The 24,652-nt window shown below is 36.5% G+C and overlaps 2 protein-coding genes across 3 annotated transcripts in view; one reads left to right on the top strand and one right to left on the bottom strand.

Annotated features, from left to right (window-relative positions):
• The window catches only part of LOC128987681 (synaptotagmin-16), a 37,570-nt gene extending 30,978 nt beyond the window's left edge, over positions 1-6,592 (bottom strand). For both annotated transcript variants that reach the window (XM_054408666.1, XM_054408674.1), the window contains exon 1: positions 6,436-6,592. In XM_054408666.1, coding sequence (XP_054264641.1) covers positions 6,436-6,493 — 58 coding nt within the window. In that variant the 5' untranslated portion in view covers positions 6,494-6,592. The remainder of the gene's footprint in view (positions 1-6,435) is intronic.
• A 4,253-nt stretch (positions 6,593-10,845) lies between these two features.
• Positions 10,846-24,394, top strand: LOC128983026 (ubiquinone biosynthesis monooxygenase COQ6, mitochondrial). Its single transcript, XM_054402153.1, has 10 exons — positions 10,846-11,072; positions 11,578-11,768; positions 12,482-12,718; positions 16,490-16,597; positions 17,712-17,774; positions 18,845-18,952; positions 19,376-19,578; positions 20,124-20,239; positions 20,722-20,888; positions 24,242-24,394. Exons 1-10 carry the CDS (start codon positions 10,967-10,969, stop codon positions 24,269-24,271), a joined length of 1,329 nt encoding a protein of 442 aa, XP_054258128.1. The 5' UTR covers positions 10,846-10,966; the 3' UTR covers positions 24,272-24,394.
• Positions 24,395-24,652: the final 258 nt, after the last annotated feature.

Here is a 24,652-nt window from a genome sequence, read left to right as displayed (position 1 = left end):
AGAATCTCCGAGTCGGAGATAACCTCCAGGAACACTTGACTATGACCGGTCTATCTTTCCTGATGAACGACTCTTCACTAACTGTAGACGTACCCGGTGATATAATACCGAGAATGCCTCAGCTGTTTTTAGAATGGGTCACTCGAGGAACCGGCGTGTTGACAGATGTCGGTTGCGAAGGTATAGCTTATCTGAAAACTCCTTTAGCAGACAATGAGCCCTATCCGGACGTCGAGTTGATATTCCTCGGTCTATCCGGCTATGCAGTAGACAGAGGCTACAACCTCAGAACGGGAATGGCAGTTTCAGACGAGATTTACTTCAAGGTATATCAGCCCATAGAGGGGAAGCCCGGCTGGCACATGTGGCCGATGCCTTGTCTGTTGAGGAGTCGAGGTAACGTCCGACTTTACAATACTGATCCTCTGGACCAACCGAAGATCACCCACAACTTCCTGACTGACCCTTACGACGTCGCTGTCATGGTGGAGGCAATCAAGTGGATCATCAGGATCAGCAGGACGCCGGCCTTCCAGAGGATCGGCAGCAGACTGCACGACATCCCCATACCCGGGTGTGAGATGTACACCTTCGGCAGTGACACGTACTGGGGCTGTGTGGCGAGGCACCTGACCAACCAGCTGCACCACGCGTGCGGCACGTGCAAGATGGGCCCGGACACGGACCCCGCGGCCGTCGTGGACCCTCGCCTCAGGGTACGCGGTGTCCAGAGACTCAGGGTGGTAGACGCCTCCGTCATACCGGTCATCCCCTCGGGCCACACCCAGGCGGCGGCCTACATGATCGGCGAGAAGGCTGCAGACATGATCAAACAAGACTGGGGATACATACGATAATGTAAAAGGGCTCTATTAAATTTCATAAAAAATATTATATTTGTCTGAAATTAAGTATCACAAAAAATCACCAAGAATCCATGTTTTTAATTTTAAAATATGCCATGTACGGTTAATGTACTGCAATGCCTTTGTTTTAAGGTTGCATTGTAAAATGTCAATAAGAAAGTAGCTGCGAAAATATAGGTATGTCGGGAGGAATAACAAAACTCCTTTATGGAATTTTGTTTTTTCGTTCTTAACACAAAGTTACAATTGTATGCAGCGAAACCATTTTTTCAATTGTATTTCCACTATTTCCAAACAAGAAACCGAGTTTTTGATGAGGAATGGATCTTTTTGCACGAATGGCATCTTGATTCGAATCATCATTTACTAGAACATTAACTTCAACGAAAGAATATTATTTAATACTATGTATGACATTGGGTGGACCGGAACCAGATTAAGATAGAGCTACTACTTGGTTGCCGGAGCAAAATATATTTTTCTTGACATTTTTCATAAACAATAATATTTCTCCTATAGATTCTTACATCGGTGATATTCTTTCCAACACATAAACAAGCTCTGTCAGGTCTCTATTATAATTCAATAACTCTACTAATCATAGCCAAATTATTGAGTTGCGTGTACCCAATTAAGATAAATGTACCATTTGCACCATCATTACCTATGCTAACATACCTGTACCCATATATTTCCCTAGTAGCACACTAATGGGTATTCCCACTTGCCGCCTTGGTGGCGTGTCGAAGAGCGTTTCCCGCCGCGGCGCAGATCTAAATGATTCACACCAGTCTGCAATTATGCCTCGCGGTAAATGTATTTTTAATGACAATGTCCGATAGAAGGCGACCTTGTTGTCAAATGATCTCTTGCTACAGTGCTTCTTTCTAATGATAATTCGCAACTCCAAACAAAAGTTTTTATAATGATTAGCACATTTGACAAGGTTATGAAAAGTGATATTTAGGTCATACAAGTGGTTTATTGATTGGAGAAACTACATTTGAAAGCTACTTGAAATTAAATATGGAGGTATATTGCTGTTTAATGACCCTTGGAATATAACCATTATGTAGATAAATGGTTGTTTTTAGCCATTGCCTAATCTTTACTCATTTTGAAGTTAGCTAGGATGATTTTTTTGTATAAGCTTTGACAATACCGGTATTGATGCAGTATCCAATATTTAGTCAATGGTTTAAGCTAGACGTTGATTCGTTTCCATTTCCATAAACAATATTAATACAACGAATTACATTTCAAATTAAAAATAGACTATTGAAGACGTATAGTTGCTATTTGCAAATTAAATTGTTATTGTTTTCAATTATCTTGTTTCTCGATTTTATTTCGTGTAAGTATCTCTTTCTCGAATCTTAATGTTATCGAATTAAATATATTGCAAATGAATCTATATAGATTCACAAAATAGGGCGAGTGCACCCGTGAATGACCATTTAAGCTACAAGGTCGAGAAATTATTTAAACTCATTGTTTGTATTCTCATGTATTTCCTAATGAAACTTGTATTTATGACGTATTGTATTTATGACGAAACTTGTATTGTGTTCGAACAGAGGTAAGGGTTGAAATACACAATTTATAGCACATAAATCATTGCATACATAGCATCTTAACATTGTACTAACACCCCTACTCTTCACCAAATAACCTGTTCAAGATTCTCACGTTGAAACTGGACACCCTGTATATAATATTTAAGAAAATCATTACATGATTGTTAAAATAGTGAATGACCACTGCTTTTCATCTAGTGAATTTCCTTAACCTAAACTCGTGGTCAAACTCTGGTTAGAGTGTGGCATTGTATTGTATGCATGGTTTCTGATGAGATTTTGTGATTTCTAGCAAGCACTTGAGCTATCAGAAAAGAACGTTTCCAAACCTTTGAAAGAACTGATCCAAATCTAGCTAGGACTGATAAATGACCGATACAGTAATCACTGTTTACACCCAAAGCTGTGATCCAGTAAATTACACAAGTGTTTAAAATTGTTGGTTAGGATGTCGGTTTCAAATGAATACAGGATTGTAGTAAACTACAAACACCACTGAAATCACACACTGAAATCATACACTGTGCTGCAGTTTCCATCAATAATAAATTAAAGAACCATAGAGATATACAGCCACCCTTTTTTGTACGAGACGAGTGGGAATCTTGAAGATTGGTTGGAATACACAATTTCTTTGTGTTACAGAAGGATGATTGATATTTTCTTATGGAACCGGTAACAGGATATATTCCAATCAGGCTCCAAAAGATACTTGTCTAATATAAAAGGCTAATATAATGTTTTACTAAGGGGGATGGTAATTCAGTGGAATTCTCACTCCACCTCAAAGTAGCTCATTCTCGTACAACTCACCCTCCGTCCACCCAAAAGTTTTGACGTGAACTGACACTTACTGGTCCATCACACAGCTATTGATTACTGTGGATATCTGTTGCATGATTAACTACCCTTGTCTACCCCTACTGTCGCTGTCGCCACGTGCTTGTAGAGGTAGAGGGTTGAGGGTTGATTGTGTGACAAGTTCACCTCCACCTGTTGTTTCTAGACGGATCCCTATGTTGTCATCGCATCACCCACACTTTCTTAGATTTCTTAATGTTTTGCATCACAACTGCTATTTCGCATTTAACAATTGTTGATTTTCACCTACCTGATTGGAGTAAATTATTCATGTGACATTTACATGTGACGAGATAGTAACGGTACTAGTAAAATACAAAAGTTATCACGTACCAGTTTTCCTGTCTCACGCAAATATCAATGGACCAATTTAAATACAGTAATACGCTAAAATTTAACCCAAAGCCAGCCATTTACCTAGGAATGTCAAAGGAATATTACTTATCCATATTTTAATTCAGGATGTCCTCCCATAAATTAAGATCTAAATTTGCGATTGGAAAGAAAATATTAATATGTCTTTATGTTAACAAAATCAACTGCATAATGTTTAAATTGGCTTAATTAATTTGTTTGTTTGTTACATTTAGGTGTTTCCAAACCCTGTCAAAGTTTGTATATTAAGGGTGGACCGATGTTTCAAGGTATCAAATGAGGCGACTCTCAAACCGATTATGATTTTCATAACCAGTGTTAACCGAAAACAGACAGAGTTGTATTTTAGGCAGCTAATCAAAATCAAGCGAAGATATGTTGTAAAGCACAAAGAGTTTCTGGTAAGATGTTATGGTCCAAGTCAGCACAAAGCTAACTAAATCGTGGTAGATCTAGGGTTTTCCTACAGCTGCTTGGATAAATATATTACATTCAAGTCTCTCACATTCTCGTCGTTACATACTCTCTCTCTCGCCCCTCGGTGCTAAACAGGCTAAGCATCCTGGTACGCAAAGTTATGTGTAAGTATTGTAAATGTATGCATAGAATCAATGAATCAACTAGTGGTTGGGGAAACAAATAATTCATATACTATGCAAGCAACTGAGTCCAATCAGGGACATCTTATTCGACGTTACAATAAACACGTTACAATACAGAATATATTTGGATTATTGGTTGACTTTGAATATAAATAAGAGTATACCTCAAGTATAGCTACTATAAAATTCTGTTTTAGAAATAGTTTGATAACGTTTTAACAAATAAAAATAAACACTTGTGAATATACTGTATTTTTAAACTCGAGAGAAAATGTCTCTTTGATGGTGCAGTTGGCCTTTCGTCAAAGGAAGCTCTGAAGCTCTGTAATCACTGCAGTACTTTCTGTTGTTGATTTTATATGTTTGTCATAAGTTGAAAGAATTATATGTACCTAATATATATTTTACTAAAAGAATCTAACGATTATGATAAGTTTTCAATAGTAAAATGTGTGATTTTATTAATTGTTCACTAGGCCTGCCAAAATATAATGTAAAAAAACTAGTGTTACAGGTTCTTTATAATTCCACCTACCTCCTGTATGTGTGCAAACAATGTAACTATTTATTTATTTTATTTTTAAATGCATATTCGAAAATATTCGTTTAGAAAATTGTTCGGCACGGGCTATTAACCGTTTATAGATCAAGGTTTTAAAATCACATGATTATGAACATAACTTGGCCACGCTCAAAGTTTATAACAATAAAACAGTATTCTTACAAAAACTATCCAAGTTTAGAGGCAAGTCACTTAACTATGCTTTTAACAGAATAACTGTGGTAGCGGTCTAAAGATGGCTTTACTGGGGCTATGAAAATGAATGAACAAACAAAAGAAACGAGGATACAAAACCTGCCCATTTCTTCTCGACATCTTAAGGCTTTTATCGTAAAATCCGTTCCAAGCAGAGTAAGTCTTGGGTTATACTGGGATAATATTTACACTGTAACATTTGTCTATAAAATCTGCTATACTAATCTACTATACTAAAAAAATTGTGACGAATAGAAGTTTTTAAGGTTAGTGTTTATTAATACATCCCTTTACAAAAGATTCAAATGAAAATAGCATTAACTGAAAAGCTCACGGACTCACAAAGGTATTTAAGAAACATCATAATGCGAAAAATACAAACAAAAGTAAAGTTTTAATTCGACGTGTTTGAATCAATATTTTAAAATGTATAGTATACTTTCCTTTGAATAAATTTGCAATGACCATGTAAATAATGGTTAAACACATTAATTGTATTCAGATAAATAATGAAACGTCTAATAATTTTAAAACAAATCCGATTAGACCTCCTGAATGTGTCCTGATTGAAGGGGAGGAAGCATGCAGAATTACTGAGATCTCCTAACGATGTGCTTTATTAAATCTTTATTTAAACTAAAAATTACAGTTTGAGTTTACTTAATTTTTGCTACTAATTCGACTTTCAGTGTTTTTAATTGTTTTCATAAACACATTAGCCAGCGAGTACTCGTCATACGGACTGAACACAGTTGGCCTACGCTGCGATGGACTCAACTGATGTGCCCTATATTTCACACATAGAAACGGATAATACCCTCATCCCTGTTTCGTAATTAGATGGTAAAAATTATAAATACTATTTAATGTGCAGTTCGTCCCATGATACCCAATACAACGATCTCCGATATATAAAAACAATAAACGGACGAAGCATAGAATCTTACAAAAACGTCAACAATGTCGATTTTGTTGACTTATCGGCGAGTTATTATGAGAGTTGTTCCTTAACTCAGCAGAATGCATTGCTATTCAGTTCTCAAACAACGAAAGTGAAACTGCATAGTGACCCACTGCAGTCGTGCAGTGGACCTTTTTACACCTTGAGTGTAAATATTGCACAATCCCTACAACTCGATTATTTGAAAACTAAAAACTCAAAACACATAGTAATTCGTCTGTAGAACATATTTTGAGTATACAATAACAAACAGGTCACATGTTGGCATTGTAAATTTAAGTAGGTACCATCAAGTTTGGAGGTGATTAGCTGTAATGGTTTTAAGTCATAATAGTTTTCAGTACATTATAGTGACAGCCGTTTATACAACTTGTTGACATTATCGTGGTAGAGTGGTGGTGTACACTGTCCAGGTGATGTTGTGATGTTTACATACCATTCGAGTGTTGGTCAGGCCCTGCTATCATCTCAGCCCCAGTTCTGTTGTTAGACATGCACCCCACAGATGGACGACAACTTGACCGTCATCGCTGGTCACTAACTATACACTCACGGTCACTACACACACTGTATACACTCCACTCTGTGTATCATGTAACGTGTATCGTGTATCGTGTATGATGTATGCAGAGTGAGGAAGGAATCGAAGAGCTGGGAGGGGGCGCGCAAGTCACAACCCTACCACCCCCGCCTCACGACGATAATCTACTCCAATCTGAGGCTGATTTATCGTTATTTAATGGCTGCAAAAGCAACTTCTAATCAGTCAAGGTCACACTACCACCCTTCCGAGGAATACACATAACATTTACCTCTGTAGATAATACGGCAAGTAATTTGAGTTTGTTCACAGTTAAATTTCAAAACACCGTTTATGCTGAAATATTTAAGAACCGCTTTAAATTTTTTCGGATAGTTGAATTTTTATCTAGATTTGTTATTTGTACAATTTTATTATATGATTTACTTCTCACTTTAACTTTTTGGTTATTTTACATCGTCATGAGGTGTTTGCATTTTTTTACCAAGCATTATTTTCAACACATAAGCTTCATTGTATTCAAGTAACTCGAATTCCTATAAATTTGTTGAGAACTTTTGTTATGGAAAATTGTCTTTCAGCTTCAGCTTAAGAAATGGAAAAGTCGGCGTAATGATATGGCTTTTCCAGCATTAGGTGATGGTAAGATTAGATACCTTATCAAGTTTCAGCTTAGCATGTCATTTACTATCTTTAGAATTATAGATTTTACAAGGGACGACCACAACACGCTTATATAAACATTTTAATAGTTTAAATTCATTGAAATCTAACGAAACAAACTTTATCAAACACATAAAAAAATATCTTATCTAACTTAATCAATTTTTAGTTTAATGAATTAGGCCAAATAGGTGACCAGGGTATAAATTGATCACATAATTGTTTTAACTTATGCCGAATCAAATTAATTTTCCCTTCTCCCTCAAAAGCAGTTGTGTTCAGTTTTTGAAGTACATGTACATTGAAGTCCGTCTAATTGGACACCCATCTCCTGTAAGTGGATAAACTATGAAGGAAGGTTTAAACTTGTAATCGTTCGAGGTTTTACAGTAAACCTATCATATAATTTATTATATATTTATGTTTCTTTCATTTTTTATTGAATGGCTTTTTGTTGCGGGGGCAACTCTTCTTCTGCAGTGAATTAATGAATTGATAGAATATTTCAGGCCCCCATCAAGAAGTTGTACAGTATTAAGATGCTTTGGAACCTAGACGTTTCATTTCGTTAAACAATTAAAACACTAAAAAGAAACTTTCTAATCCCACAGTAGTCTATACTAGATTTTTAAATTACAATCACTCTGGTGTTTGGAAAATATTTTGAGATGGTAAATAACTCTTCGGCGGCTTTTTGAAATTAACGAAATTAACATTGATCTCTTATGGTGGGTAAATCCAAGATGGCCTCTATAGCTTCCATGGACTCCCTTGGAGAACAATTCAAAATTACAAAGATCATTTCTAATCTCACAGTATCCTACAGTAGATATTTAAATTATTATCACTCTGGTGTTAGAAAAAATATTTTTGGACAATAAATAACCCTTCAGCGGCTGTTTGAAATAATCCAAGATGGCCGCTATCCTCCAAGGCCTCTTAGTCAATAGTATTGAGGAAAGCGTTTCCCTTTCTCGGATCCTAAAGATGACCATTCGGTCCATCAGGAGCGAGGAGCGACCCTGGCGGAGGTTGTGCGTGATATAACAAGGTAAACATGAGTTGGCGTGCTCGTGTCATCAGATAGTAAGCACATAAACTCTTTTAATAATAAATCAAAAGTCGTACTGTATCTGTTGTTACAAATCATAGTTGTACACTTTGTGTACTTTCGTGTACCATAGTAGTTAGTGTATATTTTAATAACAAGAAAGGACATACCGCAAAATTGTCTTACAAATTAAAAATGTGAGTGAAGGATGTATGTAGAATGAAGTGTGATAGTCCCTGTAGTTTACTGACTAAGACCAGCTGTTTCATTAGCAATTAGCCTGTTTCATGGATACATAGCTATTTGAAGCCCAATGATCAGGAGCAGCTGGGTCCAGTTCCGAACCATCAAAAAGCGACTACTTACTTTTCCAGGATCGATCCGTCGACCGTCAACCTTTTAATTAGGCGAGTACTATCTTATTCTTATGGTTCACCTTCAATTTAAATCTCCCGCTCTTTGTCGATCTGTTATTTTACTTGTCGACATTCCAGAGTCGATAAGATGCGGAATCTTACACAACTGCCGCATCTTGTCGACATCCCAAATAACCGACATCGCATCTAATCGACATCTCATGTATGACCAAAACTGTCAATATTATTTTGTGTTGGCGACAAGATGCGACGATATCAATGTCGATCATTTGGGATGTGGATAATATGGGTCCCCGAGTACTATAACCACTCAGCTACCCATATTGAGGTGAGGATAACTTCCTTGAGTAGTCTGGATCACTTAACATATGAATATGAATATATCTCTTAACCAATTCGTAAATACCAAAGGCAAACACGTGGTTCGGATTCCACTATAAACTGTAGGTCCCTTAGTTGCCATTAGCTGTATGGGCTATTAATTAACAGCTGTGTATAAGGAATATGTCGGCCTTAGTCACTAACAAGACTACAAGACTACTCATCCTACTCTCATATCTATTCATACTTGGCTTAAAATACCTACTTGTATGGTCGCCATTTCATTGATAAGTATTAAAGAACACGGAGTTAATTTACCTTAATTTTGTCTTGTGACCATTTACATCCACATTACATCCCGAGATGGGGGTTGTCATACTATAGCTCGGCCGCTTAGAAAACGACCTGTTCGCTAATGCTAAGCCAAAGCTGGAGGAGTTCGTTTTCTAAGCGGCCGAACTATAGCTCATGTCCCACAAGGAGCCACCACGTCAACCACGGCCACCTAACTCCAGGCCGCGGCCATCGAAGTTGCAAAGTTGCAAGTAGGGTTGATTGATACAGCTGTTTTGTTGGAGGCAGCTAATGGCGTTTGTGTATTTTGAATAAGAAATCTGGTTACTAAATTATGAAAATACTAGCAGAGTACCCGTCCTTCGTACGGGGTTGGAATATAAGTATAAAATGCTTATTGCAGTTATACTCAAGCTTTGCGATTGCAATGGTGGAGGACACAGTTTGATAAAATTTGCTTTTTTAAATTTACAGTATTCTATAGTATTACACATCTACCATAGCCATAATGTTCTACCATTTTACCTAAACAATAGAGAAAAATAAATTATCAATTCGCAAACTATCACAAATTATTCATGAAATGAAAAACATATACATAACTGTAAACAATCCTACTTTGACAGTTCTCATTGCGAATCACAGTTTGTTGTTGCTGCTTAGTTCAAATTATCTGTTTTCATAAATGCAAAAAAAATATAGTGCTGCACCCTGTTGGTAAATCTTATAACTTTTTAATGCTTTTCCATATCATAGAACCAACTTTTTTAGTTGAAACAGCTGACTAAATTCTTTAATTCCCTTTAAATATGAATACTCATAAGGTTAACATGGGGAATTAATTACAGAGCCACTGGGGCGGAGCCCGAAAGGATTTTTGAGATAAGAATATGCCTATATGTTAATCGGGAATGTAAGCTATCATCATGCCAAATTTCAGCCCAATCCGTCCAGTGGTTTATGCGTGATTGAACTTCAAACAAACAAACAAACAAACACACAAACTTTCACATTTATAATATTAGTAAGATTGACTCCATTTTAAATGTACACAGAAATAGATTTTCAATTTATATTGTTTTTATTTCAATTCGATATGTTTTAATTTCAATATTTTAACAAATTTATTTTCATACATTTTTATTTCAATAAATAATACGTGAATTAATGAGCTGATGCACGGTCACCAAAGGCGGCCGTGGCTGATGTCACCTGTTTGTCATGTTATCTTATGGGACGTCTGGCGCTAAACAACAAACAACACTAATTGCGACGTTGCCAATTCTACCAGGGCGTGCGTCAAGTCAACCCACCACCTCAAACTTGTACTTTTTATGATGGGTTGTCGCTATGGTAGATTGTCGTTTTGGCACTTTGATGCACACCCGTTTATAACTGTTAACCTGTTTGATTGATAAAAACCTTCTTCATAAATGTATATAAAGATATATGCATTCAGAGTGCAATTGATTTAATGCGATATACGTTCTCTATGGAAACTACATTATTCTTGCCTAAATCAGCTGACTGAAACTTTCTTCGTCTGCTCTTTGTTTATTTCATTTCATTATCATTTAAACTAACCTGAAAATTAGAAAACAAATTTCTCTAGCCGTTTTGTTTCATCAGCCAAGTCAAAACAAATAAGTTAACAGTTCTTGGTATAGTTAGTTTAACATTTTTTTTTTATTTAAAGTTTAAAGCTTAGTTTTATGTTAACATGTCTTCGTGTGTACGTTTCATTTCAAACACAACATCAACGAAACATTTTGATGTTATTGTTTCTGGAGGTGGAATGATAGGCACAGCACTATCATGTTTATTAGGTAAGTTACAATTCTTTTAAATTTATTTGCCTTAAGGTAGTATTGTCATTTCTATAATGATAAAGGCTGTGATCTTTGGAAGTCTACACATTCACTTAGTTTAGTTGGGGGGGGGGGGGGGGGGTCAAATGTAAACAGTTAAAAATGAATCAGTAAGGGAATTAATTGTTGTTAGTTATTGGAAGAGGTCAACCATCTAGACCTATAAATAGGAAGAAATATGAGCAAATCTCAGAATGGCACTCTGAAATGTTTTGCTCTGCTTCTTTAAAGATGAGGTAGGCTAATAGAACTTATATGAGCTAATTTGTTTTATGAATTAAGTGTCACTCACATATCCATTCACAATGCGAAGCTACTGGCCAACCCTGTCTACCTACTGTTTGAACTGCATCATGTAGACTCTAGGCCCTACGGGGGGTTTCTAATCAACAATACTTTAAAACAAAGAACATTTTTTGAACTGTGACATGATCTTATTTTGTCTTTTAATCTCTCGTTGCAGCTCAGACACCTTCGCTCTCAAGTCATAAAATACTCCTTCTTGAATCAAACAAACCAAAACAGTGGAGTCTTTCACCAGCCTACAGCAATCGAGTATCCTCAGTAAATGAAGCCACAAAACATCTCATGGAAAGTATAGGTGCTTGGGAACATATCTCCAAAGCAAGATTCAAACCTGTCATGAATATGAAGGTAGGTCAAAGTGTTAAGTTAAAACCATGATTACTAGAATAATATAGCCTACCGGTATGGATCATGAACATAAACAAAATGACTTTTTTGGCCCGAAAGTAAACAAAACCAGCTATACTAATAGCATTAATTAACATAAGGTTTTGTTTACTTTTCGGGCCAAAAACGTAATTTATTTATGTTTATGATCCATACCGGGTCTTTTCTAGTATTCATAATTAAAACAATCCTAAGTATTTTAGGCTTTTGAAAATGTTAAGTTATAACATCTGTAACTCAGTAAAGTTAGGTTTATAAGTTATCAAAGCAAATTTAGACCCTATGGCAGTGAATGAAAAAGAGATGTACAGTAACTCTCTTTAAACCAAAGGCAAATTAATAGACCATAACTTTGACCATACCCCACCCCATTCTTAGAGATTACAGTTGTCAGGAAACGCATAGGCCTACTTGTTGTATAGTTACACTCATCTCCATTCATACTTGGCTTAAAATACCTACTTTGTATGGTCCCCATTTTATTGAAAAGTAAAAAAAGTATTAATGTGATAGGTTAGTAAATAAAATTGTAGATAACTTAATCAATCACGATATACTTCCATCATATTGTAATTACGATCGAACAAAACAGTATAATATTTGTTTACCAGCACCTTTTATAACTATTTCTTGATTCCTGTTTCTGGCTTTTACATTATTTGTCTGTTTTTAAGGTTTGGGATTGTTCTGGAGCGAAAGTGGAATTCAATAACGATAACAGTACCGACCCAGTGGCATACATTGTGGAAAACGACATCTTAGTTGATTCAGTGGAAAAGGAACTAAAGAAAGCAGATAATGTGACTGTTATGAACGACACACGTGTGGAGGAATATACGTTACCCAAACACGGGAACGAAGAAGTGCAACTGCGGCTGACTGACGGCTCTACAGTCACTTGCAACCTTCTGGTTAGATGTTTAACAGTTTTAAACAGTGTGGCTTAGGCCTATATATATTTTTTTTTTAAGAAGTAAGACAACAGACAATCACATAAAGGGTACAAACGCACATGATGCGACAGAGCGCGGCGCGGAGCCTCATGAAGCATTAAAAACAAAAACTTACTTTGTAATGCGAAGGAACACACAGAGAGCGTCAAGGTCAGAGGTGTGTCGCGTCACCCCGTGTCGTGCCACGCCGCGTCCTGTGTGTTTGTACCCTAAGACATCCACATATGTAAAGGTGCGTTGTCCAAGATGCGTCTGTTGCGTCTGACGCAGAGCGATGATCGCCGAGCGATGATCGCTGGGCGATGATCGCTTAGAGGCCCGTTGTCCAAAAACGCGTCTATTCAGTTCAATAGTTGGTTGCTGACTGTGTTAAAATTTATTTTGCTCTCACTATTAGCGTTAAGAGCCAAGAGTTGAAGATCCTATTCATCGAAGAGATAGAAAACTAGGAAATTCTAGACCTTTAGTGAACCTCGATTGTGTACCCACATCGTTTTCAAAAAGAGAAGTGAGGAAGGATATTTTAAAATACTTATCAAAAACTACTTTTATGCAGACAAGAGGCTGTTAAGTGATTTTTTTTACTTTTAAAGGAAACAGTTTAAGTTCCTTTAAATCCTTTAAAGTTTAAGTTGTAATAATTTAATTGAACATTACCGGTAATTAATTATTATTTTGAAAATTTTCTTTACTTAAATACAGATATCCCCTATTCTAAATAACTTCCAATATGTAATCCATAGCTAAAATAAAAGTCAATACTTTGGTGAACTATTTTAGACTATAAAGAGTTTTGGGAGTTAATTGGGGATATGATGTCTTTAACTAAAGATAAATTTCGAAATAAAAATAATTTAATGTTATATTAACACGTTCGCTGCTACGGACGTTCCGGAACGTCAGCCGGGCCACGGCGCCAGGAGCTAAGAACGTTCCAGAACGTCACCGTTCATTGTTGTTTAACGTTGCTATGGATAAGCCAGCACGTCACAAGCGTTCTATATTTCTTTGCAGCTCGTGGGGACGTACTTTTCTGACAATAAAAAATATAGTTTCCCAAATCACCACCAGGGTCGTTTGGAACAGGGCTTTGTTTTACCTCTTTCCTGCTAGATAGCGACACTACTTTACCGACTGTAACCTGGGTAGTGCTGCTATCTATCAGAATCACTTAGTACTATATCCAAAGCCAGTTTTATTGCAGAACATTGCCATCCAGTATAACTACTGTTGTTTTTACTGTAATTCAGTGTATCGGTGGCAATGTCACGCAGCGGCCGAGCGTAGTTCAGCAACTGGCGCCGTCCCGGCATCTAGCGCTCAGCAGCGAACGTGTTAAGGTCTATGACTCATTTTCAATTTGTTGGATTTTATTTAGTGATTAATCAAATTAAAGCCAAACATTTACTGAGTAATTTAAGACCAGAGAGACCTTGGGCCGTATTAACAAGACGAGATATAAATATTTTAATAAAAACAAATTTCTAAAAAAGTTAGATAAGAACTGGATATATTAAAAAAAGTTTTAAAAAATGATAAAAGTACGAAACATCTATAAGAAATGTATGGGGGAGAGTTTTCGTTTGAATATCTTTAAAACAAAAAAATAAATAAAAACGGATTTCCGAGAGTTTTTGTTTGAATATCTTTAAAACAAAAAAAAAAATAAAAACGGATTTCCGAGAGTTTTTGTTTGAATATCTTTAAAACGAAAAAAATATAAAAACGGTTTTCCGCATTGAAATTAGCATGAAAATCTAGTTTTGTAAATGATGTGTCACAACACTATCATTACATAAAAACAATATGTAGGTATATCCAATATGGCGGATCCAATATCTCGAAAATGTCCATAAAAAATGCACGTGGAATCATTTTTTATTGTTTTTCCAATGTTGGGAAAAGTCACAATATTTTATAATGATTTTAGGGGGTTTCCCATGGACCGACTTTTGGCAACCTTTATTATGTCACTCAGCAGAACCAACACTACAAAATAAAACCCTAAACATTTTCTTGCTATTTTTTTAGGTCATATCCTATATTTCTTTGACTATAGCCATTACATTAAGATAATGTATATTATGGAGTATACGGGAGAACACAGAAACAACGCTGCAATAGACGCAATAGACGCTGGCCGTCAGCGATCCCGTCTGCTCCTGGAGCAGTGCCCCGCGTCAGACGCTAGAGACGCTCCCTTGGACAACGGGCCCATTGAAATCAATGCTCAGCAGTCACTGAGCGTCCATCGCTAGCGTCTATTACTAAGCGTCAGACGCAACAGACGCGTTCTTGGACAACGGGCCTTAAGCAAACCAAGCTGGCTGAAATCAGCACCCATCCACCCAAACCTGATTGTTTGTTACGTAACTTAAAGTTTAAATTTTAGTCTACTCCAGATTCCGCAATCTCTTAGATAACCATTGTTACAAGACTTTGCCTACAAGAGTTGGGAATGTCTAGCTAATAATACTTAAATATAGGCCTATAACAAAAGTGATACAGTAGGCCCTATTTAAATAGTAAAGGGTATTGTAGATCTAAAATAGAGTGTATCATTGGTGTTAAATATTTGGTGTTTGGGGTGTAGCCTAGTGAAATATTGTATTAAAATAAAAATAGTATCACACACAATTTTAGAAAAACATGTTATAGGCTATAACTTTTAATGAACCCATCTTTGACATTGACATAGGGCATTAGCAGGTTAGGGTGTGCATCATGCAATAAGGCATTAATTAACAGTTACTTAAATGAGAGACATGAGAGAAGTGTAAAATCTAGAAATTCTGCTTCCCACTTTTCTTAAGACATTCTCATCAGTTCATCAGAAGAGACACTTCTCACTATAATATTTAATTGATTAGCTCCACCGAGAAATGTTGTGAGTGACAAAAGTGAATATTTTCTGAAAACGTTCTGGGAGCGCCTATGCCTACACAGCTAGTTTCCCGCACATTGAATCACTTGTAAGTGCTGCCAACCTATGTATTTTCAAAACCGAAATACCCCATGCAGTAAAGTATGCTATTTGCATCAATGTTCTTTAATTCAATCCAATTCAAATTATCTTTATTCATGAAGTACATTAGGAATATAATACATGAATAGTGTATTAATACTGTATTGTGTTAAAAATCTTAATTTCACAAAATGTATCGTTTACATTGTTGTTCGGTGGAGAATGTTATATACAACAAAACAATCCATTGGAAACAGTTTCAATTTCTTGTGAACAACAAATTTACAACTCATGAAAAAGGATGTTTATTTTGTTTTCTCAAAGTTAGGAAATAGTTGATTGAGAACCCAGCAGGCCAATTAATTACCCTTCGTTGGTTTAGAGGTTATTTTTTTGCCTGGGGAGTTGATGAGGGTTATTCCAAGCCTGAGTGCAATACCTGACCTTTGATCCAATATTGTAGACCAAAAACAACTTGCCTGTTCACTGATCTTAGTGATTAATCAGTTCTAGCTTAACATCCAATTATTATTTCATTTCCTTCAGGACTTTATCTCCCTACCTTGTAGGTATTTCAGTGGTCCTCAGTCGGCCCTATCCTTTAAACCTTGTCTACTATACCACACTTTAGGCCTAAATCATTGTAGAGTATAGGTATATAGGTATAGCTCCTTTTTGTTACCTAACTACCTCTACATTTCCTATACTTACAATGGGTAAAATACTATGTAATTAGAAATACTTATAGTAATAGTATTATCTAGGTTGGAGCTGATGGAGCGAATTCCGCCGTACGTAAGGCCATGGGAGTGCAATATGTAAGCTGGAAATACAATCAGACTGCAGTGGTCGCTACATTGAAACTAGCAGAGGTAAGCCTAGATTACACATTACTATACCAGTGTCTAGGTACTTTTTCTACAATGGAGATTTGCAATTTTAATAAACTACACCTTGATTGCAGATTTACAATATTGATGGACTGGATAATCATCATGTTATATTTTTACTAGGATATCAAAAGAACTAGACATTCCATCCCGATGATAAAGTTGTGCCATTTTTAAAATCAAAACGGAAGTAGTTTAAGTGAGCCTCTTACAGATTGGGCTGATGTAAGTTACGAATTCTGTGGACTATGCAGACCTTTTAATTAACTCAAGTTTATAGGATGATGTAGGTGATAGCATAGCACCTTTGATATTGTTATCAACAGTCTCAGTAACAAGAAAATTAGATAGAAAATAGAATTTTAGACGCTAGCACGATCTGTTACTGGTACACAGAGCTATGATTTTTATAAATACAAATTTGACAACCGGTTCATAATATTAAAGTTGGGATGTATACTTCAGTATCCAAAAGTCAATGAAATAGCTCTGCATTTTTTAGCAATTTACATGTTCTAATAACGTTAAATTTAAAGAATTCAAGATAGGGAACGGCCTTCATCTAAGAATTTGGGAACCATGACACATTTAGTTGGCCTACCAATGTTCTTGGCCAGATGTTCAACAAAATGGATTTTGTCCAAGCTACCTGCAGTCATTCCTTGTAGATAAAGACTTTAATGAGCACCAATGCATACCATGCATACAATGCATTTGTTGTTTGAAGGCTATGAATGAGCCATGCTTAATAAGAAAGGTATGTTTATATGCTCGATAAGCTAGAAGGACAGGAGAACATGGATACAATATTGTGTGCAATGTTCCATGGGTACTAAAATTAGTGTCCTAAATAATTTGTTTTCGACTCATCAAATCCTTACTCAGGTTGATTAATGTTTAAATATTTACTTAGATGGGTCCCATAGTGTTGCCTGATACACACTCATTTGAACAGTGCAATGTTTCATTGGCTAACCTTATCCTCTTTAGCTTTAAAACATGTCGCTTCAATTTGGACAAAAGAAATGTTGTAGTTTTCAATTGTGTATTAGTATACTCACTATTGTTCATCAATATTGTGTCCTTTCGTCCCTAGGGATCTCAGAATGATACAGCATGGCAAAGGTTTCTACACTCTGGGCCCGTCGCACTTTTGCCAGTAAGTTATGTACCTTTGATATGTGTAACTTGCATGACAGAACATTACCAATGTTTAGACTAGACATTATTTATATGCTTTTTACCCAGGCAACTTTTTAAGTAAGCATTTAAGCAAAAAACAATAACTTCCTTTAGAAAACACAATAATATTAGGCTTCTATGACTTATAGTTTTCAAATTGCTATTGATATTTCAACTAACTTTTCTGCCATGTTCACATAAATTATTTTGGCAAAAGTTATTGAAATTTTAATGAAGAAAAATATGTTATGTAAAAAAGCTATTTTGGAAGTTTTATTTATTTACTTGTTATTTCACAGTAAAGCTGGGTTTTCCTAGGCGCGTAGTCGGCCAGCGGAGAGAGGAACGCGGAGAGCGGACTCAGCTTGTCTTAGGCAATTTAATGTTACTGTTTTCCTAGAAGCGGAGCGGAATGCCATGTTAATTTCAATTCCGCTCTCCGCTGTCCGCTGGCCGACTCCGCGCCTAGGAAAACCCAGCTTAAATTGGACCTACTTCCTAGTGACTGCTTAACTTTATATCATGATTGACAATACAAAGTTTTCCCAAAAATGTGTAACATACCCAGGCTTTAAAAATGAGGCCTCTCCCAGTGTTCTACCAGTTCACTCACAATGTTGGTGTCAAAATCAAACTCATGAATTATTTATACAGATAAGATAACTAACTGTATTGCTTCCAATTTAAATTTAAATTCATGAAGTTTTTCTAGTATTTATTTTATCCACCCATTGACTTTTTCTTTGATCATTGGGCTTTTGATGAACTGGCCTGGCATAAAAACGGTGTATCTTTGTCTGTTAAAGCCTTTCATATAATCTCACTTTTTCTACACTTATTTTGCATAAATATTCAGGGTTCTAATACACACCTAGGTGGAATGGTTGTCTTAAATGTAACGATAATGAAAACTGTCTTAAAAGAAAAGAATCTTGGCAATAAAAGAATGTTTCCCAATGACTGAGCTATCTGTAAAGTAATATTGTTGGTTTAGCTCATTATTTGCTTATGTTTTGAATCGCAAAATCAATATTATATTTTTTTCAGTTGACAAATGAGTTGACATCTTTAGTTTGGTCAACTTCCTTAGAAGAAGCAAAAAGACTCTTGAAGCTACCTAACGATTCTTTTGTGGATGCGCTAAATGATGCATTGGTAAGTTTCCTTTGGAATCAAAAGGAGTTTCTTCTTTTTGGGGCTAACTTGGAACCCTGTGATCCTTTCTTACTGTTAACATTCCAATAAATATATTTTTTTAATTTTGAACAAAAATAAAAGAACAACCAAGTTTTTATTACAAACAAATAACAAAATCTTTCTCCTAACCTAACATACAGCCACAAACACATACACTCTCAAGCCTACTGCATGCTATCTTTCTATGCCTCAACCATCCAGTTAAAGTAATATTCTTGGAGCGCCACTGTCAGTCGCAGCGCCAGATTTAAGCTTAGGCAAAGTAGGCTAATATGTAAGGAAAGTAGCTCGGTCAATGCCAAAGGTATACATCAATCCCAATACAATGAAATGTGATCCAACACAATACATACAAATACAATTATCTCTCTATTTTACCAGTGGAAGGAGCCAGTGAGGTCCGAAGTAGTTACAGCAGTCAGTTCAGTAGCCAGACGTGTCCTGGGCTTGGTAGAGTCTACAGCTCCTTCCTCCTCCCCCCAGCCTCCCAATGTAGCCTCAGTGGTGGACAGCAGTAGAGCAGCCTTCCCTCTGGCCTTTGGACATGCTGCATCCTACGTGGCTCAGGCTGTGGCTCTGGTCGGGTGAGTGACAGAACACAACTTTGTACATTAGAAGATAAGAGTATATAAATTGGGAACAGCGATTATTGTTAACTCAATCAATATCTGTGTAGCTGAGCTGTTTTTATACTTACCTTACAGTCAAAATGTTACTGGTTCATTCATGAGGTAAGGTAGTAGTTTTTAAATGCCCAGCTGTCATTGTTCATCATCGGGCTACAACTATCCTGTCTTTTCGAAAGAAATGATATAGTTATAGTTAGTAAGAAAGTTGCATTGATCAATTCACTCTATTATACACCCACTTTCTTTCATTTTCCAATTTTATTACACACCTAAAAATAGCAGCAATGCATTGAAAGAAAAAGGGGGGAGTATAAATAGTTAAATGGTATGGTTGGGATACTACTTTTTTGGTAGTAAGGGGCTCCGCCCCCTTGCACCAACCAAGGCTGGCTCTGCTGAACATGTGTGTTTCGTAACAGATGATTTCAAAATGCTGCACTTTGAACCTACTATTTGAATCATCCAAATTCTCAGCTAATCTGAAGAGATGTTGATTACAGAGATGCAGCACACAAGGTACATCCTCTAGCAGGCCAGGGAGTCAACCTGGGATATGGAGACATCAAGTGTTTGGTGGATCAACTTGACCAAGCTGCACACCTAGGCAAACCACTGGGTGAGTCCTGTCAATATAAACCAGCACACAAGGTACATCCTCTAGCAGGGGGGAATCTGAAGGAGTATGAGAGGGATCGTCAGGATAACAATCTACCTGTGATGATGCTCATTAATTTCATGGCTAGGGTCTACTCTACCACCGACTTGCTATCAGCTGTTAGTTAATGGTTAGCATGATGTAGGTGATGATTATACTAAAAATTATACTTTGATGGAGTATGAGAAGCTGCGTTAGGCTCACAATCTACCTCTAATGATAGCATTGATCTCATGGCTAGAGTCTACAACACGACCGACCTACTATCAGCTGTTAGATTACAGTTAGCATGTGTTGTAGCTCATATCGGGACTCTAAAGGAGTATGAGAGGCTGTGTCAGGCTTACAATCTACCCATGATGATGGCCATTGATCTCATGGCTAGAGTCTACAACACAACTGACCTATTATCAGCTGTTAGATTACAGTTGCATGTGTTGTAGGTCATATCGGGACTCTAAGGGAGTATGAGAGGCTGCGTCAGGCTCACAATCTACCCTTGATGATGGCCATTGATCTCATGGCAAGAGTCTACTCCACCACCAACCCTGTACTACTGGCCGCTGGAAATGTAGCTCTGCAGGTTGCTGACTCGTTATCACCCATCAAGGTAGTTTACAAAATTCATGATATTTGTGTAATGCCTAGGCGAATTCCCTATACAGAGTCCCACAAACTCAGCGTAATGTGGACTGGATGAGTGCCGAGTTTGTGAAATGCCGGGTAATCGGGAACAAGGGTTAAAAACAAGAAAATTGCAGTTTTTAAGCTTTTTAACCACCTTTTTCATTTATATTTATATTACAAGTCAGTATTAAGTCATCAGATATGGTACAACAAATCCTTAGTACCATTTGCGAATAATTTGACAAGCTGGCTTAGTCCATGATTAATTTGGACTAAAAAAATTACAAATTTTCTGAGCCAGGCGATGGCCGTGTTATCTAGACTGCTGGGTTATCGAGTGCCGTGTTTGCAGAACTCTACTGTATAAGGAATAAGCTATTTCACTTTGGCATGAAGATTTTTTCTTTAAACTTTAGATAGGCCTAGTATGTTTTGAAAAGAAAAAAAAAGTCTCCGGTAGGTTTAGTAGGTTTATGTGTAACTATGTGAGATTTCTACATTCAAAACTATGCTGCTGAATTCCACGATATCCAATATTGTCTATCCTAAAAATGTAATTTGAAAACATGGACTAACTTAGCAAAGACTAGTTGGGCTAACTAATTTAGCAAAAGATAGTTGATACACATTCAAATAAATGCTGTACGAGGTCTGCTCAAAAAGTATACTTCATTCTGATCTTAGTTTTCATTTATTAATCCAACAACTGCATTGAGCTGCACTTTGGCACGTAGATCGAACCAACTGTAAAGCACGTCACGTGACCTTGACATGGTGTCAGTTCATTGTCGGCCACTAAACGTGAAACTGTGTACGTAGGTAGTGTTCGTCGTGTCTTTGTGCTTAGTAAAATGACAGAACGGGTGTAACAGCGTTACTGCATAAAATTTTGCCAAAAAACTGGGTGATATCGAGGCCCAAGCGATTCTTATGATTCAGCAAGTCTTTGGAGAAGACGCTATGGGTGTAACACAGTTAAATATTGGTACAACAGATTTAAAGATGGCCGCACTTTGGTGGACAGTGAATCTCGTTCTGGGAGACCATCAACAAGTCGAAACAATGGAGTTAACAATCAAGTTCGAGTTTTAATGATGGAGGATCAATGGATTACTGTTCGTGAACTAGCTACAGAAGTTGGAATCAGTATTGGTTCAGTTCATTCAATTTTAACAGAAGATTTGGCTCAGTGGCGTAACTCCGTATGCGGAACTTCAGGGAGCGCAGGCCTTAGGGGGGGCGCAAAAAACTCTGAAAATTCTGGAAAATGTTTAGCAAAAAAATATGTTGAAACAAAACTCCCTGTAGCTTACCGAAAATAAATATAAAAAAATATTCGTGGTACTTTATTCCGTTACAGTCATAACAGAATGTTGGTGACTCTTTTGTTTACTATTATCGTTATCTCCAGGCGGAAAGGTGCACATCTGCGCTTATTGTGTTCTTATCACAATCGTACACTGCTCTACTGCTCTTGTTTATTTCTCGTTGTTAGCTACAAAGATAGACAGAAAAAAAACTTGCAGTATTATTGTAGTAACCACGAACACTTGTCGCGTGTCCCTTTCAGTCCTTGTTGTATGATCGTGTGGTTCAGTAGTGTTCAGCTCTTTGACTGTAAGAATGCATCATCTAGTAAAATTAATACAATTTTGAGAAACGTTATATTGTAGCTTGCTATATCATGTATACTGGATAGGACAATGAATAAATATAAAATGTTTAGTAAATTAAGAAGTAGTCTATATTTTATCGTCCTAAAAAGTACATTAATTAATTGAAAGTATGTAATGTGATCCTTACTTCAGTTATGTTAATGTTTGAAAATTCTTAGTTCCAATTATACTTAACTTACTTCCATTAACTTATATCAACTTACTTATATTAACTTTACTTCCAATTATTTTTTTTATAATTAACTTTAAAATTACTCTGCATACAAAATTAAATTTCTTTGAATAATCTTTCTCTAATTGGATAGAACTTGTACAATGTTGTGTGTTGTGAAATAGTATCCAGGAAGTGTGGAAGTATGGAGAAATGTCGTTAGTTTCGTTGGTGGTTGTTTTGGAGGGGGGGGGGGGAGAGAATGAGTCTACCATTAGGGTCGCATGGGGAATACTTGCATTGGAGCGCAGTCAGACTAGTTACACCACTGATTTGGATATGCGGAGGGATGCTGCAAAACTTGTTCCAAAGAATTTGGCTGATGAACAAAAGGGATTGAGGTTTATACTCAAGTCATGCTGGAATACTTTCAGAATGACCCAAACTTTCTCAAAACAGTTATAGCTTATGATGAGTCGTGGGTGTACGGTTATGATACCGAAACCAAGGCGCAGTCTTCTCAGTGGAAACACTCAACATTGCCAGGTACAAAAAGCATCCCAAGTTCGAAGAAAAATCAGAGCCATGCTTAGGGGGCCTACTGTTTTTTCAATCGCAATGGAGTAGTCTATTATGAGTCTGCACCTAAGGGACAAAATATTACTAAGAGTACTATTTAGAAGTTCTACGTCACATGCGTAATGCAGTGTTCGCAAGCTTCCCAATTTGTGGGCCACGAACTCTTGATGGCATCAAGAGGAGGTCAGTTGCTTCATCAGGATAATGCTCCAGTGCATTCTTCCAATCTTGTTCATCTTCTTGGTTAAGCATGGCTTTCCTGTGTTACGCCAGGCCTCCTACTCACCGGATATGGCATTGTGTGACTTCCAGTTGTTGCCTCCCTCGAAGATGCCTCGAAAGGATTCTATTTCAGAGCAGAAACGAGATAGGCCTAATGCAAAATGTTACAGCTCGTCTGAAGTCCATTAAGAAGGAAGAGTTCCAGACTTGTTTCCAAAAGTGGCACGAGTGCTGGAATAAGTAGGTGAAGTCCCAGGGGGACTATTTTGAAGGAGATCACTTGTTAAAACAAATTGATCAATAAATTATGCTTTTCCTGAACAAGGTCATATACTTTTTAAACAGACCTCGTATTCAGATCCAGTAAAAAAATGTTGTTGTAGTACAACAGATATACAACAAAAATAATGAAAATTTTAAACAAAATATTTGTTGTAAGACTGTATGTTTTTAAGCTCATTCATAGCAGTTTCGCTTCCCTGGCAAACTACAATTTCTTTACTGATATAGGTTTGCAATTTGCAAATCTCAAACTGGACATCCTGGTCTTCCCTCTCCCACATGGGACATCTGACCCTAAAACTGTTTCTTAGTTACCTATCTTATAGATCATATAAATTTCCAGGTGTATTCATAGCTGCAAAAGAATTTTTAGTACTAATGATGTTACCTACAATGTAAATCTAATAACCACTATTTTGCTTTCAGACTATGATGAGAAATAGAGCTGCGTCGTGAATTGTCAGTTCATCATATAGTATTTGTCTTTCGTTTGTAAATATTTATTGTACTAGTCTTATGATTGCTATTTAAAATCTATGTTGTAATTTGTGATGTTAAAATAATAAATGAATTTATTAATGTATGTAAATGGATTTTCATCATTCATTTTTATTTTTATTTTTTACTGAGATTATGTATTTATTTATTTAGCATCAAATGAAAGATCATACTGTGCCGATGAGCCTTTTCGGTTCAAAAATTCTCATAGATTTCCCGATTAATTATCAAAATTGTTATGTTTATTCAATGGAGACATCTTCTGAAATTAAATCAGCTGTCTGCAAGCTTACTCACTGTTAAATATCTCAACAAACAAAACAAATAAGACCAATATTG

Source organism: Macrosteles quadrilineatus, unplaced genomic scaffold (assembly GCF_028750875.1).
Source record: "Macrosteles quadrilineatus isolate MER2022 unplaced genomic scaffold, UCM_ALF_1.0 Scaffold_1__1_contigs__length_201487025, whole genome shotgun sequence".
NCBI classification, from domain to species: Eukaryota; Metazoa; Arthropoda; class Insecta; order Hemiptera; family Cicadellidae; genus Macrosteles; species Macrosteles quadrilineatus.
Note: the sequence above shows the minus strand (reverse complement) of the source record. Positions and strands in the feature narration are given on the sequence as shown.